The sequence below is a fragment of the Ambystoma mexicanum genome, chromosome 12 (genome assembly GCF_040938575.1).
Source record: "Ambystoma mexicanum isolate Mex_15411 chromosome 12, UKY_AmexF1_1, whole genome shotgun sequence".
Classification (NCBI taxonomy): Eukaryota; Metazoa; Chordata; class Amphibia; order Caudata; family Ambystomatidae; genus Ambystoma; species Ambystoma mexicanum.
In genome coordinates, this window is record NC_090936.1 from 1,164,026,678 (window position 1) to 1,164,053,642 (window position 26,965).

General features: G+C 46.3%; 1 protein-coding gene across 5 annotated transcripts in view; it reads right to left on the bottom strand.

Moving 5' to 3' along the window:
- The window catches only part of XPOT (exportin for tRNA), a 1,180,573-nt gene that overhangs the window by 384,666 nt on the left and 768,942 nt on the right, over nucleotides 1–26,965 (bottom strand). For all 5 annotated transcript variants that reach the window (XM_069629779.1, XM_069629778.1, XM_069629776.1 and 2 more), the window contains one exon: nucleotides 2,264–2,502. In XM_069629779.1, coding sequence (XP_069485880.1) covers nucleotides 2,264–2,502 — 239 coding nt within the window. The remainder of the gene's footprint in view (nucleotides 1–2,263; nucleotides 2,503–26,965) is intronic.

A 26,965-nucleotide genomic window follows, 5' to 3' on the forward strand; every position in this document is an offset into this window, starting at 1 on the left:
AAGAGGAGCTTTAGAATCTTGTGTAGGGTCTGCTTTAGATCGAGTTCAGTTTCACCTTCTCTCTCGGGAACACCAAAGACCCTTATGTTGTTGCGTCGTTCCCTATTTTCAAGATCATCAACCTTGAGGTGTATTTCTTCTTCTTTGTGTTCTATCTCGGCGATGCAGTGATCCATTTGCGCCTCCAATGTGCTCAGAGAGGTTTGATTATGCTTGACCTGTTCCAGCCTGTCATCCATTTTGTCCATCCTTTGTGCGATTTTGTCTATTTTGCCGCCAATGTCTGCCCTCATGCCTCTCATCTCGGTGAGCAGATCAGCGACATCCGCCTTGGTAGCCGCTGCATCAGACCCCGCCGGTGGCATCTTGGGACTCAGTGGAAGATCTCGAAGGTTCGATGGCTGGCGTGAACCTGTATTTTGCGAGTTTACTCTTAGGGTTCATGAAGGACGGGTCTCAGATGGATTTGTGAGGGCTACGCCGCCGGGGAGGTCATTCGAGTGTAATACGCTTGTGCGTGTGGGCTGTTATCCCACGTTGGCCAGGAGAGGCATCGAGGCAAAGAGCTTATGTGAAATTCGCCACCGACGAGTAGCGTCCCTCATAAGATCAGGCACCTCTTGACTCCTTCTTGCATCTGGTTTCATTTTATACTGTTGGGGGTTCGCCCCTGGCGCAGCGTAACGGACAACTGGCAACGGGCAGGGTACGGCCCTCCTGGGTTCGCCACGTGCACTAAGACCACTCCAGATGGAAGGCCGGGAACGTGTTCCCAAGCCCGGCGAGCTTGGAAGCGTGTATGTGTGGTCAGAGGAGGGCATACGCCCTGACAACCAGGGGCCCAACCCTCAATTCTTCGTCGCCCGGGGAGGTTCCGTAAGCGCCCCTTACCGCAAGGCGACCATAGTTTGTTAATCCAAATATTCAGGCCGGAATTCCCATCCTCCAGAACCCCACCCCAGCTGTGAGCTGCCTGTGCGCCTTGTCTGGGGGGGTGGGGGAGTGGAAGGTGGCCCCTCAATATCGGGTCACTTATGTTCAAGGCTACTCGAGGAGGCACACGCCCCAGGTGTGGGGGCCCAACCCTCAGTCCTGGTGACCTTCCAATATGCCGGTAGATTTGGTGCAAGATCTGTTAGTGTGGCAGAGTTGAGGCACGGACTAGGCGGTGCACCGCGTATGTTGATCCGGATGCGTGGTGGGGGGGGGGCATCTTCGCCCTCAGGTGCCTTTAGACTCCTATTTCTCGTTCTTAACGGGGAGGGAGAGGAGGAGGTTCCGTTGGAGGTGCGTGTTGCAGCGTGGAACCGTCCCTTGCCCCGCGGAGACCTTCAGACAGGGGGTGAGGGGCGACCACCTACCTTATCTCATCGGGTGGGGCCCTTCCGGATCCCGCACGGGGACAGGGCTCAGTACGCAGCACCTGACCCACACCGACGGGCCGCGACACGAACGGGGCCGAGCGAGGCTCCCTCAGCCGTGTTGGGGCCGTCGCGCAGGTCCGCTCTCCCCTCGAGCGTGTGTTCAGGCGCGGGGTTGTGCTTTCCGTTTGTTGCTGTGCACGTCGTGGCCAGGGCCTCAGAACATATATCTTGTTTTCTCAGCGACGACTCCACCGATTTTCTTCGGGTTTTTCCCCAGATTGGGGGTGGGGGAGCTCGCCTTCGGACGTGTCCTGCTCCGTAACCAGCCCTGGGGGGGGTCGTTAAAGTGGGGGCTCAAAGCCACTTTGGGACCTCAGGTGCGGAGCTCACACGAAGAGCAGGCACATCCGTGCGCCCCCTGGTGGCCGATCCGTTCCTTGCACTTTTACCCCCTTGCACTTACCCTTCTTGGGCTCCCCTAGCACTTACCCTGCCCTGGCACTTGGGCCCCCCCCACTGCCCCCTGCACTTTGTTTTCACTGCGCTTACACGTTCCGAATGACAAGGCCTAGTAGAACCGTTTCTTGTGGTTTATCCTCGCTGTTCCCCCTCCCCTTTGCCTTGTGGCACCTGGAAACACTTTCTGATGAGTAGGCGCCATACAAATACACATTAAATACAAAATAAATAAAATTATATTTAATCGCGTTACACTTCTATTTCCTGAAAGACGTAGCAGTTGCAAATACAAATCTGCATGCATACCTTAAAGGGGTCACTAGAATATGTGTGATATTCAAAGGCCGTCATGGGGAGCACAGTGCCAATCATGCATCCTTTCAAAGGGATACAAATCCATTAAAAAAACACATTTATAAAGAGAATGTGGTTCAACGCACCTTACAAACCCTACAGCATGGTTGAGGCAGTCTGCCAACACCACTTGTCGTTCTTCATTCTGCTCCATCACCAGTTTTTCTAACACAATCTTGAACTTCTCTAGCAACGGATTCAACAGCTTTCTCATGAGAAGCCACTTCCTCTCCGCTGGGAATTCACTGTTCACAATCAACACTCCCGCAGCTTCGAAAATAAAGAGCTGATCGTCGCTAGATAACAAGGCATGAAAACCATTTTCCTAGGGAAAATAAAGAATTTCGTTTATGTTTAGCCTTTGCTTCACAAAATTCAAACAGACATGTGCATCACAGAGGATGAATTGTATTGCCATTTTAGCAAACTGTTCAACATCAATGCAAGTTGCTCTCTCTTCTTTGAAGGGAGGATAAACCATAGGGTGGCTTGTCTACCAACAACAACTCTTTTAGAATGTACCTGCACGGAAATCACTCCAGTCATAAATAGCCAGAAATTAATGATTTCACAGAGAACCAAACTTATGGGCCGACACGTATCATAAATGCAGCTTCCCATGTAAAGAATACTCCAGCTGGATGTTTGCAAGCTGAAAAAACACCCGTTTATAGAATGGGTGGGAGAAGCGGCCCAGGGAATTATAGACCTATATCACTGCTAGCAATAGCCGGAAACGTCTTTGGCAAAGCCCTCTTAAACTGACTATAAGAATGGGTGCAGCAAAACATGATAGGTCATATTTTCAAAAGAATGCTAGTACCGTTGATCAAGGTTTTGGACTACACATTTTGCTACAAATATTTACAATTCTAACAAAACAGGTTATTTGTAGACTGAAAAACAGCCTTTTGATGCTGTTCAAAGAGCTGCACCGTGGTCATGCTTGCCAAATTGGAATATTCCCCTGTTCCTACTACGAGGCATAATGATGCTTTTCAGTGGGAATTGGGCAATAGTGAAATGGAGCCTAAATGGTGAAAGAACGAGGCATATTAATACCGAGAAAGGTCTACGACAAGAATGTGTACTGGCTCCTTGACTTTTTTGGTTAACATTAGTCAGTCATTTAGCTTTATTACAGCATTAGAAAAAAAGCAGCAGAGAAATACAACCATAAACATTCAGACAAAAATAAAAAGGCCACACATTTAAAACAAAGCAATTAATTCAAAGATAAAAATCAATGAAACGTAAAACAAACAGATTTACAATTATTCAAATAAAAATAAATCATGTTACAGTGGGAACGTGGCCATGTTCTGGTTGGGGCACTTGCATTACCTCACCCATTTTGCTTCTCTTTAGCCAGGCCCTGTGAATGTATTTGTATACAAAATATACAGTTACTGGTAGCCTTATAATAGGCTAGGGCATCATCAACATGGCGCATTTCAGTCAGTTTAAAAAGTGCGAGAAGAGATTTGACATAGTAATCCTTGAATCCCTCACAGAAAAGCAAAAAATTAGTAATAGATTCTTCGCTGGTCAGGCATATATTGCCCCTTGACCCTCGCCAATCTGCGTAAAGGATGCTACTTTTAGAGTATTGAGGCGGAACTGTATATAAAGACCAGGTATATCACGGGCTGATCATGTCTATGTAGAGCTCGAACACAAAATCATGTTTATGCAATAAATAGTGCACACCTGCACTAAGAGTGGTTCTTTCCTCTTCTAACCTGCGGCGGGAGAAGGCACCAGCCGCTTGTTTGATCTGTCGCTTTGATCACTAGTCATCAATTCAGGTGTTCTCCAATACTGGTCCAGGTTCAGTTTAGACAGCTCTGTTTTCACATACCTGAACCATGGTAGGGACTTGGACCCCGCGAGGGACAAGACATGTACCAATGCATCTTTATATACAGCCAGATCTGTCGAGATCCCAACCTCATCCAATACAAAAAGGGTTTCACCTAGCTTGATCTTCAACTGGTTGGAGATCAAATTCCATAAATGTACTAGCACTAGACAAAGAACTTGGTAACATGAATAGCATTTTTTTAATGTCTTTTAAACAATGCCCAAAGATATCACTCCCACGTGTCTCCATAGCCCAGACCCATATAATGACGAGGTGATTGCTTGCATCCGATGTAATAGGGCTGGGCTGGTGGCACCACTGTGATGGGTGCAGTGAAAATGCCCTATGCTGCCACAATACTTTTCAAGAGCGGCAGTTGCCTTAATTACCTGCTGTGACTACAAACTGTTGTCCAGGAACCAGACTCCAAGATAGTCACAGGATGAGCCCTGTTCAAAAGTGGTTCCATACACCTTGATTTCAAGCTTCATGGATTGTGCCAGGCGGGGTCTTTAGACAAGTGCTTTTATTTTCTCTTTATTGAGCTCCAGGCCCAATTCATTGCATTTCACAATGAACTTTGCCAGAGTGGTCTTAAGACCCATTGGGGATCATTTACATTGATGGAATAGCCAAACAGATCTGTAACCCTATCTGCTGAGGCCCCTACTCTGAACGACGAAAAAGTAGGAATTCACCTCTTTGCTGACGATAGTCGTTTCGAAAACACCAACTGGGTCACGCACACAATATTTGCAATATAAGGATTGCATATGGGATGGAAATCAACCAGAATAAAACAAAAGCAATGATGTGTGTAGGGAAAAGGAGTAGGAAGTACTACACAAAAAATTCATTGTTGAAGGACGAAAATATTGAACTCGTTGATTCCTTGGACTACCTAGGAATTAGGTTCAATGAGAGAGGCTCTTAGTACAATCAGATTTAAAAAAGCACAGTTGATCTAGCAAGGCTTGCACACTTGTGTAACTATGCTGGACCAATACAAATACCAAAGATCAGATCTGCCTTGAAGATGTATAAATCCAAAGGAAGACAAGCAGCCCTTTATGGGGCAGAGGTTTGAGGGCAAACTTTCTTGAGACTTCTGGGAGAGGAGGAAAATCGTTTTCAGAAAGAATTACTTGATCTTCCCAGTAGCACTGTGCGGATGGGCCTTTAATCACCTTAACCCAAATAGGCCCCCAATTTAAGAAGCGAGTACACGGTTGTACACAGAACATGTTTATTGTACAAAGCTCTGGGGAGCAGTAAGATGGCGTGGCAAGACAAAGCAAACCCAAGTCTCAAGTATACAACATCAGTTGGCACCTTAAATACTTTTTGCAACAATTAAAACACTCCCAGATACTCTATTACAATCCTCCGCCCAAATATGTTTAGACAAAAACCTCTTCAAAGAAATCCCATATTGTCCCAATTCTTCCATTTTCATTGGCCAGCCTTATCTTGATTGCCATCTTTAGATCATATTCAGAACACACGTCTTCTTAGGATTCGTCCGTAGTAGGCCATGACGTTAGTACATGGCTAAACATTGGTATTGAAAACATTATTAATTGCTGGCAATATCCAGTCTAAGGCCTATAACCTTAAGTGTGATTGCACATGGCCCGCTTACATATTTTAGCAAATAGAGTAAGGTCTAAATAAACAGGATCTTCTTTTAACTACCGGTTGTGATCTCAATCCCCCAGGCACCTGGATCTTCTAAAGACCTACTAATTTATGCGACCACAACTCCAGAACATACAGCCTCTGATAATGTGTAAAAACAATTAACCGCCAGATACCCTGGCCTTGCGCCTAACTTTATTACCACCAAACAAATGACGAACCACCTCTAGCTACTTTGATACAATGAGTGAGAGAACACCTGTTTCGTTGCAGGAATGTTAAATCATAAACCTTGTTCTGGTTGTACGCTGACCTTCTTACTAGGTGACTAATTCTTCCTTCCGTCAAGAATGTCCCTGCTACTTAAAATGTGTGGTCAGCAGCTAACCGCAGGAGGTTAAAATTGCCGATTTACTCATTGTTTCTGCCGTCTGAAAACCTGAGAAAGTCAGTTTAAATTTTGCAATCCCAGGTATCAAAGCACCCCATTGTGTGGATTGTGTTCACATTGCATTTGCAGTTTTAATATTGCATCTTTCTACGTGCGTGAATATCTAATAAGTATACATTCTAAACAACTAACATTAAAAGTTACATATCCCATCCATAATTAACTGCACTCAATACATATATGGATTTGCCACATTGCGCCCAGTATGGAGCCATCCCACCGTTAACAATACTGTGCGCGCAACATCAACCACTCGTAATGATGGGGACCCTCCCTGACAACACAAACAGCACTCCTACAGCCCAATTGTACCTCAAACTTGTCTGGACTGGCATCGAAAAGAAAGCTGGTCCAAGACCATTATTATATTAGAACAGATTATGGTGTAACCCATTCTTAGAAATGTATAGCGCTTTCCTGGAAGTTTATTAAAATGTCGAGAGGCTAATGCTTTGAACTGGGTATCAGAAGTCAAACATGACTAGAATGCTTAACATAGATACTAAAGGACTTTTACCAGAATCTACTAATAGTAGGACAGGCATTCAGCTAAAAGAACAAACCTTGGACTTTAACATCCGATTGAGAGTATCACATTACCTGAACACTAAAATGGGAAGGGAATATTGTGAGCACAAATCTTACTTGGGGCTCTAAGGTAATTTCAACCTGATCGAACAAGCACCCACTCCCCCAAACCCCTTACTCCCCCACAACCCCTATCACCTATGAGAACGTTTCGGAAATTCTGACAGGGAATTTACCTTTAGCATCCTGTTATGGTGGATTACTAAAATCAACCCTGGGGGTGGGGGGATTTTAGGAGGCCACCCATGGTTTGGTGAACAGGGAGCTCAGAGTTTAGCCAAAACCCAATCAAGGTACATGCAAGAGCAGTCAAGGCTTAGTCGTAAGAGCGGTCTAGGGTCTTAGTGAGTCCACACAGAACAACACACAATAATTCAGTTTCGACAGTTATGCATAAAAGAAATTAGGCCTTAACACCAAGAAATTAAACAAGCAGGTAGTAATACTCAAAACCATATATCACCAATATATACATTCACCAAAAGGTTTAATTAAAATGCATCAGTCAAACAAAAGTAATAAGATGCAAGTGAAATGAACAGAAACAAGCACAATTACTGGTTACTAATGAAGTCCAGTCCTAAGATGTATGGGCATAGTGCACACAGTCACATGTTTATCCAGGGAAGGCATTCTCACAAAAGATTGAATGGGCTTTTGGTGGTGATTTGAAAACAGTTTCAAACGATTTCAAAGTTAAATAAGTATTTGTCCAACAACAGGTGAGCACTCCACTCTACAACAGTCCCAAGGCTACCCGAGTGGTAGGATAATCTTTTTAATGTATTTATATACAGGAGGAACAATGCTTTTGATCACAAAAGAACATAGAATAGATAAGAAATCAGATTTGACAGGAAACAGTGAGCTTCTTACAATGGGTTAAGTTTGAGGTACATTCTGACCAGGTTGTGGAGCTGAGTAAATGGAACAGTTACTGGGGAAAATACGTAAGTAGATATATTTAGATTAAGGACAACGAACATTGGACATTTCTAAGTGCAGGTAGGCAGTGCAGCCAGCTGTGCTCAGGATGTGACCATGATGGATGAAGTGCTAGAGTGGAGGCAGTGGCAGGTTAGAGGCGAGGGAAAAATGTTAGCTAGCAGGCAGGTGAGAGGTAGCTTAAGAGGATAACTCTGAGACGTGGAGGTAGGCCTTTAGTTTGGTTTTCAACAAATCCATGTGGACTGTTTCTCGGATGTCCGGGTGAAGAGAATTCCATGCAAGTTTTTAGGGAGTTTTATACAAGTTACTATCTGTGACAGAACTTAGAAAAGCCCACCTTGGATGTAGAGGGTTCCAACTCTTAGGCTTGTCATGAACCACACAAAGGTTTGGTAGAATGGCTGAGCAGCCAGGCTTAGTCTAGGAGGGGAGGAAGGCTGTAGGAAGGTACAAAGAACTCGGAGCATACATTCATTCAAGAAAACACAAATACACTTAAAGTTATATAAAAATAGAAATGTAATATATACAATAAGGCACAATGTTAAATATTTGCATGGTAACTAAGTACTAAAACACATTAACACATGTAGAAAAGAATTGCACGTTTCTTAACGATAGGTTTAGTAACTTTCAGAATAACGTATACAGCAACAAATCTCTTAGTAAAACCATCTGAAACATATATGCACACTTTTCCAAATTATCACTTTTTATAACTTTGTTCCAACTTGTCTTGAAGAGTCCAACCCTAGCGTATATGAGTCTCTCAATGTTCAGTGGGGCCCTAGGCCATCAGAGGTTAGGAGCTGAGCAGGATGGGCAGGATACAGTGTTCAAGGTTCAAAAGTGACAAAGTTTAATAGGATCTCTTCTGGGTTTGCAGGTAGGTAAGTAACTAGTTACCTACCTGTAACTTCTGTTCTCCAGCATGGGTCTTACCTGGATGCAGATGCTCATAAATACTCCCAATTGTCAGGATGGGAATCCTCTCTAAAATTAAAGCAGTTTCGCTTTAAAGCTAGAAACTGCCTGTCGCTTCTACAGCCTATTGCTGTCACTTTTCGTCATTCTGCCCCAGTCAATGACATTCATACTCCTAAGCTCCGCCCCTAGTGGCCATCTTCAGATTTGGTCGCACACACAGAGTGGCAGTAGGAACAAAGAAGAGCCAGAGATGGAAAGTGGCCAGGGTTCGCATGTGAATCCATGTAAGATCCATCCTGGAAAACAGGAGTTACAGGTAAGTAACTAGTTCCTTCTCCAGCATGGGGTCTTACAGGGATTCAGATGCTCATGAATACGATTACACAGCAGCACATATACACAACCAAGGGAGGTAGCAAGACTAACAGAAGTAGTATACTTTACACCTGCGAACAGACTCACAGCATGCAATCAAGTTATGAAGCACCGCTTGCCCGACCAGGGATTCTTCCCTGCAATCCCTGTCCACACAGTAGAATCTTGTAAAGTTGTGAGAAGACCTCCCCGTAGCAGCCCTGCAGATGTGGAGCTGGGGAACACCACAGAGAAAAGCTGTAGTCGCTGCAATGGCTCTGGTGGAATGGGTACTCGGCTGGCCTGCTAGCGGTCTGTTTGGCCAGACAATGGCAATGCGTGTTACAGTCGAGAGCCACCTGGAGGTAGAAGCCGTAGACAGGGCCTTCCCATGTCCCATAGGTCCAAAATTGACTGGGAAGTCTTTTGAAAGTCTTTTATGCACGCAACATAGAACATAAAGGCATGCGCAACCTCCAGCGAAAGCAAAGATCTTTCTGCAGGTGAAGAAGGGTTTGCAGGGAAATCTGGTAAAACCAAAGGCTCGTTTGGGTGAAGATCCGATGGAACCTTTGGCATGAAGGAAGGATGGATACGCAGAACCACCTTAGCTGTATGGAACGACAAATATGCAGGCTTATACGAGAGAGTCTGCATTTCCCCAAATCGCCTGGCTGAGGTGACTGCCACCATGAAGGCGTTCTTCCACGACAGAAACTTCAAGGAGGTCCGATGAATAGGTTCAAACGATGGCCTCATCAGTTTCAACAGTACTACATTTAGTTCCAACGTAGGAGCCTTCTCCAGAGGGAATGGTCTGAAGAGGCACTTGAACTCCTTAACGAGCCTGTGCAACCACAGGGAGAGCTTGGCTGGAGCCCGGGTGTACCTGGATATGGCAGCCAGGTGTACACCTTGGTAGATGCATGGGCAAGGCCAGACTTGGCAAGTGAGAGCAGGTAAGGAAGAAGCTGTGGGGCCTTTACGTGCAGCAGAGAAATGTTCAGTGACTGGCACCACACTGTAAAGCACTTCCACTTGTGCTTGGACCTGGCCAAAATGTCTTTGCATTCCAAAGGCAGCAAGTAGTGTCCAAACTCTAGGGCTGCAGGAGCCACGCAACAAGGCTCGGAGACGCTGGGCTGTGGTGCAGGATTGATCCTTCTTCTCTGGAGAGCAGACCTGCAAGGGTTGGCAGTTTGATGGCTGGGGCCTCCAACAGATGGAGAAAGTCTAAGTACCAGATTGTTAGGGGAGTTTTCCTGAAGTCTGTCTGGAGGTGAGACTCTAAAACTATCCCCTGGGATACAGGCCCCAAAGCTTGGCATAAGTCTGTACTACCCAACAGTTTGGTAGAAGGCCAGAGCAGCCAGGTGTATCTGATGAGGAGGATGTGAGCTGTAGGTCAGTGCAGAGAACCCAGGAAAAACATTAGTCTAAGGAAACACTTATACATTTGAAGTTATAGTAAAATATACAGTTCTTTTATATACACTAGGTAAGTAAATAATAATTTAGACTAATCAATACAATGAGAAAACAATAGCAACACTTCTTCAGTTTACTGCTACATTAGTGTGTGCGCCCGCAAGCGTTACAGAAATAAAACAGCCTTGACAACTCCACTTGGTAGTGGCTTGCACCAACATTTGTTACAGTAAGATGTGAGTTATAAAGTCACTCAGACAAGTGTCTGTTCATGGTTCATACTGCCACTTTACATGCTACCAAATCGGAAGATGGCCTCCAGGGGTGGAGCTTTGGGAGAGGAGTGTCAGTAGACGGGGGCAGTATGACCCAAAGTACAGCGATTGGTTTAGAGGAGGAATACAGTTTTCAAGCTTAAATTGAACAGTTTTTTCTGTTGCCTCGATTTCTCAACCTGACAGGGAGTATTCATGAGCATTGTGAATCCATGACGGACACATGCTGGAGAATATGAGTCAGTTAAGTAAGTTGTTCCTTCTCCAGCATGGGGTCCGGAATGGATTCACATGCTCATGAATCAAGATTACACAGCAGTACATACACAACCACTGGAGGTGACAAGGCTCAACAGAAGTAAAAACACTCACCCCTGGAACAGACTCGCCTCAAGTGAACAGGTTGTGTAGCACTGCTTGACCGATCCGGGACTCCTCCCTGAAATCCCTGTCGATGCAGTAGAACCTTGTGAAGGTGTGCGTGGCCCTCCATGTAGCAGCCTTGCAGATGTCGAGCAGGGGCACACCAGAGAGAAATGCCATTGTTTCTGCAAAGACTCCGGTGGAATGGGCTCTCGGCCTGCCTGGAAGGGGTCTGTTAGCCAGCGGACGACAGTGCATGATGCAGTCGCAGAGCCTCCTGGAGATGGAAGCCTTCGACAATGCCATACCCCCGATTCATAGGTCTAAAATTGACTAACAATTGAGAAGTCTTCCGAAGCCCCTTTGTGCGGGTCATGTAAATCTTCAAGGCACGAGCAAGTCCAGTCAATGCAAGGCACTCTCCGTTGCAGACGACGGATCCGGGAAGACGACAGGCAACACCAAAGACTCATTGGAGGTGGCACTCCGATGGCACCTTCGGCATAAAAGTGCAGTGCGTACGCAGTACCACCCTTGAAGCGTGGAAGGACAAGTACGGCTGCTTGCAAGACAGGGCCTGAATCGGTGGCCTGAAACGGTGATCGTTACAAGGAAAGCCGTCTTCCACAAGAGAAACCTGAGCCCCCATGAGTTTAGTCAAGACCACGTGTTCTGGTATAACGGGATATGGTGGCCAGGTGCACCTTGATAGAGGCGTGAGTCAGTCCAGCCTTGGCCAAGGAAAGCAGGTATGGTAGTAGCCCAATGGCAGTGACCCGCAGAGGGGTAATCTTTTGAGAAATTCACCCACTTAGGGTCATAGCACGTCACCATTGAAGAGGCTCTGGCGTCGGCTAGGGTGTCCTTACACTCCGCAGGTAAAGAATACTGTCCAAATTCTAGGGCTGCAGGAGCCAGGCCCTGGGGTTCAGCAACGCTGGCTCGTGGTGCAGCATAATCCCTCCCTCTCTGGTGAGAAGATCGGACGTAGCGAGACCCTGATGGATGCAGCCACAGACAAGATGTAGCAGGTGTGGATACCAGACTTGTCGCGGCCATGCCATATCGACGAGTATCATCCTGCAGTGACACAGTGTGTTGATCACTCGTAGCAGGAGTGGGAACGGAGGAAAGGTGTATAGGAAAAGTCGTTCCCAAAGGGAACATTGTCCCCTATGCCCCTCGGCTGTGGGAACCTGCAGGCAAACTGCTGTCACTTGGAATTGGTGCTGTTGTGAAAAGGTTGATCTGGGGTTGACACCATTCGTGGAATAGAAGATCCACTTGGTCCTGGGGAAGCTCCCATTCGTGGCAAGAACGTAGCTCCCTGCTGAGCGATTCTGCGATGGTACTCTTGATGCCCACCAGGTGAAGAGGGACAAGAAACATGTCCTGACGAATGGTCCAGTGCCACAGATCCTGGAGCTCCCTGGAGAGCGCGTCCCTCCCTGCTTCCGGATGTAAAACATGGTGGTGGTGTTGTCCGTGAAGATCCTCACTACCGTGCCTCTCAACAATAGCATGAAGGACTAGAGGGCCCAGAAGACAGCCCGAAGCTGCAGGACGTAGATGTGAAGCGTCTTTTCTTCTGGCAAAGAGAGACCTCTGGCGTGCAACTGTCCGGTGTGAGCTCCCCAACCTTCCAGGGAAGCATCCATGGTGACTGTCTCCTAGTAAGGAGGAACTTGGAATGGGACCACTTGCATGAGATGAGAGCGCACTTCCCACCACTGTATTGCTCGTCAAAACTCCTCGTTGAGGGCCATCTTGTCTGTCCAGGATCCCTAGCCTTGGAGCCACCTTGCATCCAGAAACTCCTGGAGAGGCCTCATCTGTAGTCTGCAAAGGAGGACGAGGTTGATGCAGGAGGACATTATGCCCAGCAGCGACTTGACGGCTCACACAGTAGCGGACTGTGCAGACAGGTGCTGCACCTTCCCTAGGATGGTTGTTACCCGTTTGACATAACCCAGTGTCCGCAATGTCCACCGCCACTGTGATGGTGGGTCTGATGCCACTCGCCCTCCCCTCCTGGAACAGCACCAGAACTTCTACCTTCTTGTCTTCAGGTAAGAAGTCCAAAAGTGTCAAACTCATGTAAGAATTGTACGCGTTCAGCAACTACCAGCTAAGAAGTGACCTCTATATTTTAATATGCATTCATGTATAAGTGTACCCCACCCCCAGCAGTGGTCCAATCAGCGACCACTGTGGGCAAATTCAATCATACACTATAAACACACCAAAACCAGTATGTGGATTGGACCAACACTCCCAGCGACAGCCCACTTTGTGGCTTCCAAAACGCATGGCCTGGACTTGCTTGCAAAAGGAAATTCCTGACCTGGCAAGGCCGGAAGAAGGCCAAAGAACAGACAAAAAACCTTGCGAGACAGCCATGTTAGGGTAATACCCCCAGCCAGTAGCCAAACAGGTTATACGCAAGAGAGCTAACTAAAAATACAGTAAAAATGGTAAAAAGGTAACTGCTGCCACCAGCTTGTCTTTAGGCACATTTAAGAGTACCCAAGAATCCTTTGAGCGTAGGTCTGGAGAGATACAAAAGTATCCCCATTGCACTGCATTGGAAGATGCTTTGTGCAATAAGAAAAAGTTAACAAAACAGATAACTTATAAAAAAACGAAAAAGGGAAACCGTTTCCCAGTACTGACAGCCTGAAGGACTAGTCCGTGTCCCCATAACAAATTAGCAAAAGGCCAAGGGATTGAAGCTGAAGGCTTCACTTCACTGTAATAAGTCAGGAGAAGGTGTAAAAACCAAGAGAAAAAGTTTGGGGCTCAATAGAATATGGAGGAAAAGATGCTCCAAGATAAAATGTTCTTAACACAACTGGAGATACGCCTGCTGACGCTGTGTGCGGTGACTGCCGCTGGAACCGCCCCCATCTGGTAGAGTGTCTTGAATTGGCCTGCATCAGTGCCTGCTGCATTTCTTTGTTGAAAAGGGTTGCACTCAGCTCCTGACCCCGACTTGACTCTTTCTTGCACCCGCAGCTCCAGGGCATCTTCTACTGGATCAAACAGCAGGAAAACCTACCTCCAGCTACTCCCAGTCGACCTGCCAAGTCATTTGGGAAAATCAGAGCAAGGATGGTGAGTAATTACAATAGTTAAAGCCACCTCTATGTCCCCTATAAAAATAACGTAGAGTAAACCTTTGTTTATTCCATTCTTTCCTATTATTCGGTCAGTGTCTGTGGTTAAAGGGAAAGTGCTCATCCATTGACCAGTTTAATTTACACTCAGATGACCTTTCACAATGCCTGAAACAAAGAGGCTAACCGCTGAAAACCATAAAAGATGCTAGAAAAAGAGCTAAAAACGAACCAGGAGATATGTCTCACGAGGTGTCCAGTCATTATCTCGAAAACAAAATGTCGAATTACAATAATGTCGAAGCAATAATGTCGAAAACAAAAATGTCGAATTTTTTTTTTTTAATTTACATGTTTTTTTGGGGTTCCGGTGGTAAAAAAAGGGGTAAAACATAAAAAAAAAATTAAAAAAGGGGGGTTGGGGTGGAACCCCCCCCATTTCGAATAAAAATCAACAAAAAAAAGAAATTTGACATTTTTGTTTTCGACTTTATTTTTTCGACATTATGACTTTCGACATATTTGTATTCGAGATTATGACTATAAACCGTCTCACGAAACATGACAGACCTATGGAAGAAAGGATTATTTGTGTTACTACTTATCGTGACAAACCGGTCTACGCCGGTCCCGGCGTACTGCTACTTAACATCTTTCAAACATTCTATTCCTCAAGGTTAGTTAGAGCATACTTGACAGGACGCTGCAATGCGTCGTGCCATATTGAACCTGTGTATTTCATTGCTCATGCTGAGTGAACAGATTTGATTTGTGAAATGGTATTTGTTGCTTGTTACTTTGGTACCACATCTTTGGGGGCTACAACAGTAATATTACCTTGCCATCTCACACGCGTTTTCCAAGTGTTGGTGGAACTTATAAACTCCAGCACTCTGCTAAGATTCTCTTGCTTTTGACATCTGCTTTGCCTTCTTGACTACTGTGCCTGCCATCCAAGGGAATAAAGACCCCTTGTTGCTCATTTGCCTCTCTGCACAAGCTCGAACGCTTGTAGTAGGCAAATTATCGCGGGAAACTAAATTTCCCAGAAACACCAGAGTCGCTCTTTAGGAAACATCAGATGTTTCAGCGCCAAGCCGGTCTAGGCCGGTCCATGGCGGCCATCGGCGTTCGGCAAGAGATTCTACACCAACTAGCGCACATCGGCCAGGAGTACAAATTAAGGTATGGGGTATCTTAAAACCTTGCACTTGTTAGCCCAGGTTAACCAATTACATCAGCAGTCCTGAGTGCAGCAGTACCTGGAGACTAGAAATAAAAAAATCAACACCTCCCCAGACCAAAATAGCTCAGAGCTTGTATCTGTATCACTACAACCACAAACAATCTCGGTGACAAGCCATACTGTACAACTGAACCTTTAGCAACATGAAGCTGCTAGACACAAGCCCTCTGCTAAACCTACTATCTCCGCTGAGATTAAAATGACCCTCCTAAACACGAGATCCCTCAATAAAGACGACCATGACATCCATGACTATTTTGTTGAAGATATAGACATCCTCTGTTTAACAGAAACCTGGTTGCAAGAATCTACTGGGCCCACTATTGATATTGCGGTTCCTCTGGATTACAAGATCTATTTCAAAATTATGGAAACAGGAAAGGGGGGAGGAATGACAATAATTGCAAGACAACGCCTTAAGTTATTTCCATCACCCATTTACTGTACAAGCTGTGAAACACTCCTGCTTAAAATGACCCCCCCACCAACAATACCTGCGTCAGTATTATTGTTTTTTACACAGCCCCCTCTTTAATCTCAGGCTTTAACGATGATCTAGTCCTCTTGCTGAACAATTTAAATGGACCCAACACAGGGACAGTGCTTCTTGGAGACCTGAATAGGTGGAGAGGGAACATTAAAGATAAGGAGGCCATAAACCTCGAAAATGACCTACTCACCATTGATTTTTCAGTGATAAATAACAATCCAACTTCTAATTAATGAAATCAATTAGACTGGATAATGTCATACAATGTGGAAATGACATTCAGGTTTGTGGTCTGATCACCACAATGTTGAAGTTAAAGTAACTCCAAGGGACAATGCCAGGAAACACAGCAATTCCCCCAAGACAGTTCAAGGAAGAAAAATCAAAATAATCACGTCCCTCATCCTCTCACAATGTATTGTTAATATCATTTCTGAGGAGGACTCATGTGATAAAATAGTGGCTACCTACAATAGCCACGTTCCGAAACCCCTAAATCAACACGCACCCATTAAAAAGAAACAAGGCAGCCCCAATCCCAATCACCAAAGCTGGTTTAATGCAGAAGCCAACAGACTAAAAAAATATAAAAGAAAACTGGAAAGAAAAGAGCAAAAAGATCCCCCGAGAATAATAAAAAAGAACTGGAAAAACTTGAATATATACAAAACCAAATTTACGGAAACAAAAAAAAATAAACACTACAATGACCAGATCACTGCTGCGTCCAGTTCCACTGGTAAACTGTTTTAGATTTTAAAATCGACTGAGAAGCCAGCGGCCCTCTCCCCTCCATTCCAACCTTCCAAACAAGACTGCGAAAAAGTACAGACAGCCTTTCACAATAAAATCCCAAAAGCCCGAGAAACAAGACAAAAATTGACAATCAGCCCTCTCCATCGACAATAATAGAAGAACAAACCCAATTACAGGGACCTAAATTCCACTTCACCTCTATATCCCTAGAGGATATGGACAAAGTACTTTCCACCATCAATTGTACTTCTTGCACTGAAAATATGTTACCACATAACCTAATCTTGGACAACGCAGAGATATTTTCCCCAATCCTCCGTAGATTGGTTGATGCCTCATTCAGAGACCGCAAAGTACCAGTGGCAATTAAAACTGTCATGGTCACACCGCTGGTTAGAAAAACAGGCCTTGACCAACAGGATCCTTCCAATCTCTGGCCAATAATTGCAATTTCCTCCTAAAAAGCTTGGATAAAATTGAACAAGCCAACTTCAGGATTATGTCGATAAATACAAACTTTTACATCCACAACAATCAGGATTTAGAAGGGCACAACAGAATCAGCCTTACTAGATCTTCAGACATGGATGCTAAGCATTTTCGAGGAAAAGACAGGCTAACTGATACTTTTGGACCTCTCTGCAGCTTTTGACTTGGTTGATCATCAGAAACTCTGGGCGGCCTGTGGTCAAATCAGGGAATTGCTACCAAGAGGCCATTGACTGGGTAGCCTCCTTCCTAGAAGACAGGTCCTCTAAGATCATTTGGGGAGAAAATTCCTCACACACCAGACCAGTAGACTGTGGCATACCACAGGGGGCTAGTTTGTCACCCCAACTATTTAACCTCTACCTGCACTGCTTATGTACCTTATTGACAAGCATGGGAGTATTCTTTACAAGTTTTGTAGACGATACTTAACTGATTATAGAGCAGAGTGGTAATCATACCTCAGGACAACAACAGGCTCTTGGTCATCTATATCGCCATTGAATCATGGATGAAAACAAATTGGATGTGCCTCAACGGAAGTAAGACCGAGTTAATGACATTTGGTTCCCCACATGCTAGAGCTAAATTAGATCCTGCTTACTCATCCTTCAAAATAAAAGAGTAAGCAATTGGAGTCTCAGACAAAGTTAAGACACTAGGGGGCTCATTACGAGAATGGAGGTAATGAAAATAGGAAGGCGGAATGGTATTACCGGCATCGTTAACGGGTCCGGGCCATTACGACCCGACAACCCGCCAATACTGCCACCGCCCGTACCGTGCCTCTTCATACCGGCTTGCGCACGTACACGCGCCCCTTTGTGGAGTAAATACCGGTATGCCGGTAATTGGAGGACATCACAACTCACGCGGGCATGCAATTACCGGCATCCCGAAGGTGGTAATTGGGGCCTGCATGATGGCGGCCATACAGGCATCGCGGACCACCCGTAAACAGCAACCTGCAGTCAAGGCAACTGCCACAGGTGCACACAATCACCACAGGTGGAGTCAATGGAGCCTGTCCCAGTATAAAAGGAGTACACCCACACACCACACCCCTTCCCACACCAAAATTATACCACTAGCTGTTGCAATCATGGGGCTGGAGGACATGCCTGTACTGCTACAACTACAGCAACTACAACAACAACTACAGCAGCAACAACAGGCAGCACAGAGGAGACGAAGGAGGGTGAGGCAGGCCCAGCAATTACCACCGGTGCAGCCAGTAGTACCTCGTAGGCAGCCACCAATCCCTTGCATCAGACCCAGTCCATTCAATCTAACCCCTGAGCAGATCCACACCCTGTACCGGTTAGACCGGGACACCATCACCACCATTGTGGACATGATACATGACGACATAGTCAGTCTCATTGAAATTCGCACTGCCATCCCCCGTTACTAAAGGTGCTGTTTGTGCTCCACTTCCTGGCCCCATGCACCTACATGGTATATCACAACCACTCTTTTCACGCATGCTGACCCAAGTGCTGGATGCCCTCCTGAAGCACGCTAGCACCCACATATCCCTACCACGGACTGCCCAGGAGATTGCCGACAGCAAAGTAGGCTTCCATGAACTGGCAGGCATGCCCAATTGCGTCAGTGCCCTCGACTGCACCCATGTTGAATTGGTAGTCCCTCATGCCCTAGAGGCGGTGTACCGCAATCGCAAGCAATACCACTCCATCAATGTGCAGATGGTATGTGACTCCAGCAAGATCATCACACATTGTTGTGCCCGATATTCTGGATCGACACATGATTCCATCGTGCTGCGTAACTCCACGCTACCCCATCACATGGAGCGACATGCTGGACGACGTGCCTGGCTGCTTGACAAGTTGCCTGACTGGCCCATGGCAGTGCATCGGGGTTGTGATGTGGTGGTATGCATACTCAACCTGGGTGGGAATGAGGGGGAAGCATACTCAACCAGGGTGGGAATGAGGGGGAAGCACACTCCACCTGGGTGGGAATGGGGGAGGGGGATGCATACTCCACCTGGGTGGGAATGGGGGAGGGGGATGCATACTCCACCTGGGTGGTAATAGGGGAGGGGGATGCATACTCCACCTGGGTAGGAATGGGGGGGATGCATACTCCACCTGGGTAGGAATGGGGGGGAATGCATACTCCACCTAGGTGGGAATGGGTGGTGAGTGGACAATGCACTCAAAGCTAAACACTTCTGACCTGAACCTCCCAACCCGAACATGACAATGACTGCCACACAATGGACCAACGCCGTACATTAATGACAACATGTAAAATGCCCAACCAGGCCACCATGGGTTTGTCAAGAGATGCATGACTGAACACGATTACAACTGTGCCAATGTGGCCAGTGTGATTAGGCACAGTGTAGCATACACTGCATTCATGGGAGGCAAGACATCGCTCCGCATCCACAGTACATCCGTATCAGCATGCAAGTTAACAACCTGCATCATCTGTACAACGCCATCCAGACTAGCAGAACATATTGCAGTACACAATGCATCCAAATAATCTCAGTGCATACGTACAGGGACACGTGTATGTCAACAGCAAATAGCTGCGGCCATAGCTGTCAATCCTGAAGGTGGCAGCTCGCAATGACTCACACAGACCTCTCTGTACTCCCATGCAGGTGATGGAGGATATCCCTTGAAGACGTGGCTACTTACCGCCGTGCGGAACCCGCAGAACAGCCACGAAGAGGAGTACAATCGGGTACATATCCGTACCCGTGTTGTGATTGAGCATACATTTGGCCTGTTGAAAGTGCGATTCCGCTGCCTAAGCAGATCTGGTGGATCACTCCTTTATAGGCCTGCGAAGGTGGCAAGGATCACCATGGCCTGCGACATGCTGCACAACATGTGTGTCTGGAGAAATGTACCACAGCCACCCGACATTGACATGCATGCATCGGGTGAGGATGAAGATGGAGGAGAAGCAGCACCCCTGCCAGTACGTGATGCACAAGATGGACGTGCTGTACGCCAATCACTGATTGACGAATACTTCTGACCCACAGGGACGTTGATGGCTATGTGTCACTACTACACTGAACACTGGGTCCATGCGGACATGCACACAGGGAATGTGGGGAGGTGGGCACTGTGCACTGACATGAATACACACAAAATGAACAATGTCCAGGCATTGAATGATTTTGGACACAACGGGTGTATTAATGTGAACTACAGAAAAGTGCTACCCCTCCACTACACCAAAACACCACATACCCCCCTAATGAACACCCCATACCCCCCAATGAACCCCCCAAACCCCCCCAATGAACACCCCATACCCCCCAAGGAACACCACCAACACCATGTAACCCCCTCCCATTTTTGTCCAAAACTATTTTCGTCCTTTCTTGCTCTCTGGGGGCAGCATTTCTGACTGCCTCGCACTCCGCCTTGTCTGACGCACAGGGCTGGAAGGTGCAGAGGAAGCGGCTGTGGAGGATGTGGTGGATGGGGTGGTTGCCGCAGTGATTGCCACGGCCGGCACGGGTTGTTGCTGCTGCATGTGCAGCAGGATTGAGGTCAGGACCTGCGTGGCGGCCCCCAGACTGTCTCGCATCATCACCGCAGAGGCATTGATGGTGGCAGAGTTCCCCGCAATGGCCTGCGCTATATGCCGCCTTGTGTCCTCACCCTCCGCAACATATTGCCGTACTTGTTCCAGCACGGAGTCCTGTCTAGCCTCCACCCTTGCTAGTCGTGCCTCAAGGTTGGTTCGAGCAGCAGTGGTAGAGGGTGCTGCGACCGGGCGTGCATTGGCAGGACTGGCCTCAGGGGTGGTGGAGAGGTCTGAGCTGTGGAGGGCAGGATCTGCAATGGTGCTGGTGGGTGTGTCCTGAGTGTGGGGTTGGGGGGTGGACAGGGGGCTTGTGGACATGCCACATGTATCAGCCCTTTCTCGTCCACATACTACTCTGCTCCAACTTCAATGTAACTCTGTGGGGCAGTGGCAGCTGTCTCGCCCACGGAATCGGTTTCTGCCGAATGGGTGCCACTGGCCTCGCCTTCTGCTGGTGTTGCCAGCTCTGTTGTTCCGGTGTCTGCCGTAGCTGTGGGGCCCTCATTGTGGGGGCATGGCCTGGGCACTTGCCCTGGGTTTTGGTGTGGCCTGCGAGGCTGCCCCGGAGGTGGTTTTGCCTGTGGGAGTTGTCTTGGCCCGGGATGTGGATGCCCTTGTGGGTGTTTCTTCACTGGCATCCTCTCCATCGGTGCCTGGGGGGCGGGGGAGGGTAGAAGAGATGCAGGGCATCAGTGATGGTGTTACATGCAAGATGCATGATATGGTGCTGTGGAGAATTTCATTTATCATGCATTCATATCTTACAGGTGCGTCTCACAGGTTAGTTTGAAGGGGGCATTTTGGCATTTGCCATGACGTCTCAATTCAGGAATGCTGCATGGCAGGTGGCATGCCGTTGTATTGAGGTTTGTATGATGTATTACATGGGCATGGTCCATGTGTGTGTTGGCTGTCTGTTGGTAATAGGATTGGCACTCAGCATGCATTTCAGTGTGGCAGGGTTTGGGCCTCCATCTGGACACGGATATGTTGATGTGTGTGTTGGGACATGCATTGCCTTGCCTAGAGACTATTCCAGATCACTTGTGCTATGTCATGGTTTCCCCTACTGGGGTCTGCAGGGTCACTCACCTCCATCTCCAGATGTTGCGCCACCCATCTCCATCTCCCCAAAGCCCTCAATGGACTTCATCTGGATGAAGGTACTGCACGTCTCCTCCCAGCGCATTCGTTTTGTGGGTGAGTGAGCACCCCAGCCTGTGGCCATGGCCTCCCTCATATTGCTGGCCAGGATGTTCCGTACCCTAAGTCGGAGGTCGTCCCACCTTTTCTTACAGTCTTTGACTGTCCGTGGGGTGGTGCCGACCGCAGAAACCTTGCAGGCTATCTCCTCCCAAATCTCCTTTTTCCTTAGCTGCACCTCCCTTTTGAGGTTGTGCGCGTTTATTTCCTCGGCATGGGCAGCAAGGGTGTCCGCCAACAAGTTGAGTTCTTCATCAGAAAAAAACTTCTTGCGTAGGCGGGGGTTAGATTTTCTGCTTGCCTTGGACATGTTGATTCAGAAGGCCCTGGTCTCTCCTGTGCAACAGAGGTGGTTTGGGAGGATTGCAATGGATTGTGTTTTTAAAGATGGCCACCGGCGCATTTCCCGTTCCGACGCGATGATGTTACTTCCGGGTCTGGTATTACGAGCCCGGTATTAACAGGATGTTATTACCGGGATGGTATTAAGGGGTGCCTCCTAGGCGGAGGGGGTATCGGCGGGTCCCATGATGGCGCTATCAGGGGGTTGGAGGGCCTTAAGCGGCATGGCAGTATGGCCATTATCAGCATGGGGGTTCGCTCGTGCACTCGTAATCAGCTGCTATTAGCGGCGTCACACGAGCACGGACCCGCTGGTTCCTCCATGCCGGTAATGACCCTGTTTGTAGCGCACTTCTCGTAATGAGGCCCTAGGTCTCTATTTGAAGGCATCACTGGGAGCTGTGGCACAAGTTGCATACTTGAAACGGAATTGTAAATACGTTTTACAATTCACAAAGTCTCAAGAGTAAAGACTCTTGAGACGAATGAGACCACTGCTGAACCAACAAAATAGTTCCATCATCGCCAGAGCCCCCATCCTCTCTAGGCTTGAATATGGAAATTCATTAATGTTAGGAGCCAGCAGCAAATGTATCAAGCAGGCCAGGTGAAACATCGTCAGGACCATCACAGGAAAATCAAAGAGTGCACATCACTGGCGATAGAAAATCCCTCCATTGGCTAGCCATAGAAGACCGCATGGCGTTAAAATCACTGACTCATCCACCATTGCCTTTTTGGAGGAGCTCCCTCCTACCTAAAAAGACATTTCACTCTTTACGAGCCAAGCCGTACCCTCAGATCCGGAGCCCATGGACTATTAAACGTACGTCAGCTGGCCAAAAACAGCCAATGGGTTATGCAGAGCTTTTTCCTCCAAAGCAATTATCAGATGGAATGAAATACCAAACCATTTGAGAATAGAATACAATTATCTATGTTGCAGAAAGAAACTCAAAACCCTGCTCTTTAAATAATTGAATTTTTCACTACCTAGACAGAAACTCTCTACCTATACACAGATACGTATAGTGAGGTTACTATGTTGTCCTGTAACCCTTTGTTGTCTTTGTCTAGAATGTCAGCGCCCTGATGCCTGCAGGCTATGGCGCTATAGAGATATATATATATACATATTTTTTTTAAAGAAAATCGTCTCATTAGTTATGCCCTGAAAAAAGTGGTATTACAAAATTGGCCAATCATTCAGTCACATGATTTCCATCCAAACAAACTACGTTTTGTTTTCAAGACAACTAGAAACCTGAAATAGATGTTGGTTCACATGTATGGCTATAGACTACCAAGAACGGTGACCTTAAGAAGCATGTGGGGGGGTTGCAGCCTGCAAGTGCGGACAATGTTCCATATGTGGACTGACCAAGAATACCAAAAGTATAGTGCTGAACCACATGACCTGGGAATTGAGAGTTCACAAACTGCAAAACCACCTGGCCAGTGTATGTGTATGGGATCAAGTGCCCTTGTGGCCTATTCTATATTGGAAAAACGAAAAGAGAGAAGGCAACGTATTTGTGAGCACAAATCGTGCCTTAAAAACAAAGTACTAGAGAAACCAATGATAGAACATTTTTGCTGGAAAAAACATCCCATACAGATATCTTTTGGGTTGTCATACGAACAGTTAAAATATCACCACGTGGAGGGGATAGGTACCTAGCTTTATGCAAATTGGAGCAAACATTGAAGAAACTAGACTGTGTAAGATCAGGCCTGAACACAAGCATCGAATGGGGACTTATTTAAAAACATGCACAAGGTGCATCCTCAGTGGAGATATCTATCACCATATGGCATGGCACAGAACTACGTGCTCCCGCTAGAAGAGGAAGTCAGATAACAAGTTGGTCAGTGAAGTATAGTGATACAAAAGGCCATGAAGTTTACGTTTTAATGCACTAGTGACCATTAAGTACACAGTGGGACTATGGAACATAAGGTGAACAAACGTGTCTGATTCACAGGGGAAGCTGAGTGATATGTAGGGATTCGAGCAAAATATGAGCAATGAGGTTGATACAAATATTTCTTTAAATAAAAAAACCACCCATGAAGGAATGAACGCTGCCAGAAATGCTGGCCCTCTCATAACATACGAGTACAGCAATAATGAAGTCAACCCCCAATTAGGGCGGTGAATGGTACAAAGAACAGCACTAAGGTATGCTGGTGCAAAATCAGAAACACTAGTGACCTGCAAGATGGGACACATAAGATGTGTACGTGTAGATAAACACGACAGGAATAGGTTGGCAATGATAATTAACCAGAACAAGAAGAAACAGTGTAGGAAATGCTGGTTTGTTCACATCAAACTAAAAAGCACAGATTGGTGCTCCAGACTGTACAAAAAAAGAGCACTATAAGGCGTACCAATGCCTAAGTGTATCTATGCACAAAGAATCAAACAAGTGTAATTAGAAAATTCCAAAATGGCGTCTATCCTTGTAGCCGGTCCCATAGCACAGCGAGTAGAGCGCTCGCGTGCTGACGCAGGTTCGAATCCCTGCAGGGCCAAACTCAGCCTTTCATCCTTCCGAGGTCGATAAATGAGCACCACACACCGTGGGTATAAGCAGCACTCAGATGCCTGAGGGTTCGTAGCGCTATATAAATACTTTATTATATCTGACTCGCACCAGCATCTCCCAGGCGAGCTGCAGCTGAGATTGACCGGAGCGCCTGAAGGGGCACTTGGTTTGTAAACGGGTACGACTTTAAGGAATGAAAATCAAACAGGAAGTGCATGCATGTGGCGGCAACGAAGCTTCCACAGAGTTATGTCTGAATGGGTATCACTATCATAAGGCAATGCCCTATGGCGACGGTCCTCGAAATGACGGGTGCGGAATAGCACGCGATTAGACCCAGTTGATCTCTGATATGTATCAGAAGATACTAAGACTTGAGGTCACTCATAGAAGGATTCCCTGCAAAATGTAATGAGTGTACACACACACCTTTGGTGGCGAGATAGGACGCAGCAAAACAATAAATAACAATGTGTTTGAAATCTGGCATGATAATGGGAGAGCGGCCATTTGAGTACCTTTGGTTTGTAGGTGACCGTGGCATTGAAGAATTCTTTAAGATGTATTCAGGTTTCATCTCATGTTGAAGGTCAGTGGAATAAAAGACGACATACAAAATGGTTGAAAAAGTGACCAAGATTTGGCACTGGGTAACTAAGGTGGCTAGTAGCATGGGCTTTTGGTTTTGTGTTAAGAAAACCACAGGGTCAGAGGCAACACCTAAGAAACAAACATTTGAAATTAAGAAGACATTCCAAAAAGATTATAAAGGGTTTTTTCAATATGATTCTTACAGACCTCACCTCAGTATACAAGACGCGGCAGCAAGAAATAAATCGTGTTCCCCTGACTGACAACGGGGCAGACTAAACAGTCCAAACATGGATGCTCTGGCTTAATTTATTATTTTTCTAGAATGAATATCATTTGGCTGGGTCAGCGATGAGATTGGATCTTTATGTATAAATAATGAATTTCTGTTCTAGCGAAGGCCCACAAGCAAAATGAAGAGAGATTGAAAGGGATGGGCGGATCTCTGTGGAAAAGGCCGAAACGATGTGTCCACATCTCTTTTTGAAATACATCCTTTGTTAAATCAAAGACAATACGGGATATTAGAAAATAGAAATCTTGAGGGAAAGAGTGGCTTATGTGTGTTTTCTCTAATGTTCAAAAACAGTGAGAGTCTTTAAAATCACAGATTTAACTATATGGACCTTGGAGTTTCATGGACGCCTGAATTTGAATTGTAAACCTGGGTATGAATTGCTCTGAGAAAACACCCACATTCCCGATCTGACCAAGTGTCAACATAAGAAAAAAAATTGATTAATCAGTACTGTATTTTGTACATAAGGCACCTTAACTTACCCTTATTAGCACCATTGCACGTTAAATATTGTTGTATATGTATGTGTTGTGAGCTTGTTTATATTAGATGAGTTTTAACCCTAATTAGCACCATTGCACCTTGAACATTCTTGTATGTATAGGTTCTGTGAATTGTTTTTTACAAGAGGAGTTGAAATAGGACAAGACGTGTGTCTCGCAAAAAGTGAGTACATTCTGAATTTCAGTGTCTCATAATATTTGACTGTTGGTATATACACAAGTAACATAATTGGAAAACAGGAGGAGGGGGTAGCTTGTGCAGTATTGTGATGTCCTGATTGGACAGCCAGACCGCCCCTTTCTGTAAACTGCATGGAGAGTTTGCAGAAGTTGTGCTGTAGTTCCTGATAAATATTCCGATCCTGGAAGCTGCTGACAAATCAACCACTGGAACCAACTCCGAGGAAGATGAATAAACAACGGCTGTAAACATTTCCAGCGACATGAGAGCCTGCTGAGTAACCAGAGCCTGATGTAGGCCTACCTTGCAAGCGAACGGAGGTCCCGAAAACGACTCCTACCGAAGGCTGGTGAGATCCTCTAGTCTTTAGGGATGGCAAAACAAGCCTGCTGTGCTGTGACATTTCTGGGCTGCAAAGTGCGAATACTCAGGAACCTTGAGCTAGTATGCGATGCATGGTCTTCCGAAGTCCGATTTTGTGCAAAACTTTGGTGTACTCCTGCTGGATCTCCAGAGCCACGATTTGAATCCCTGACGTCCCCTCACCAGAGTGCAGGACAGAGTGTGAAGGGAATCTGAACGGAAATCACAAAGTTACTC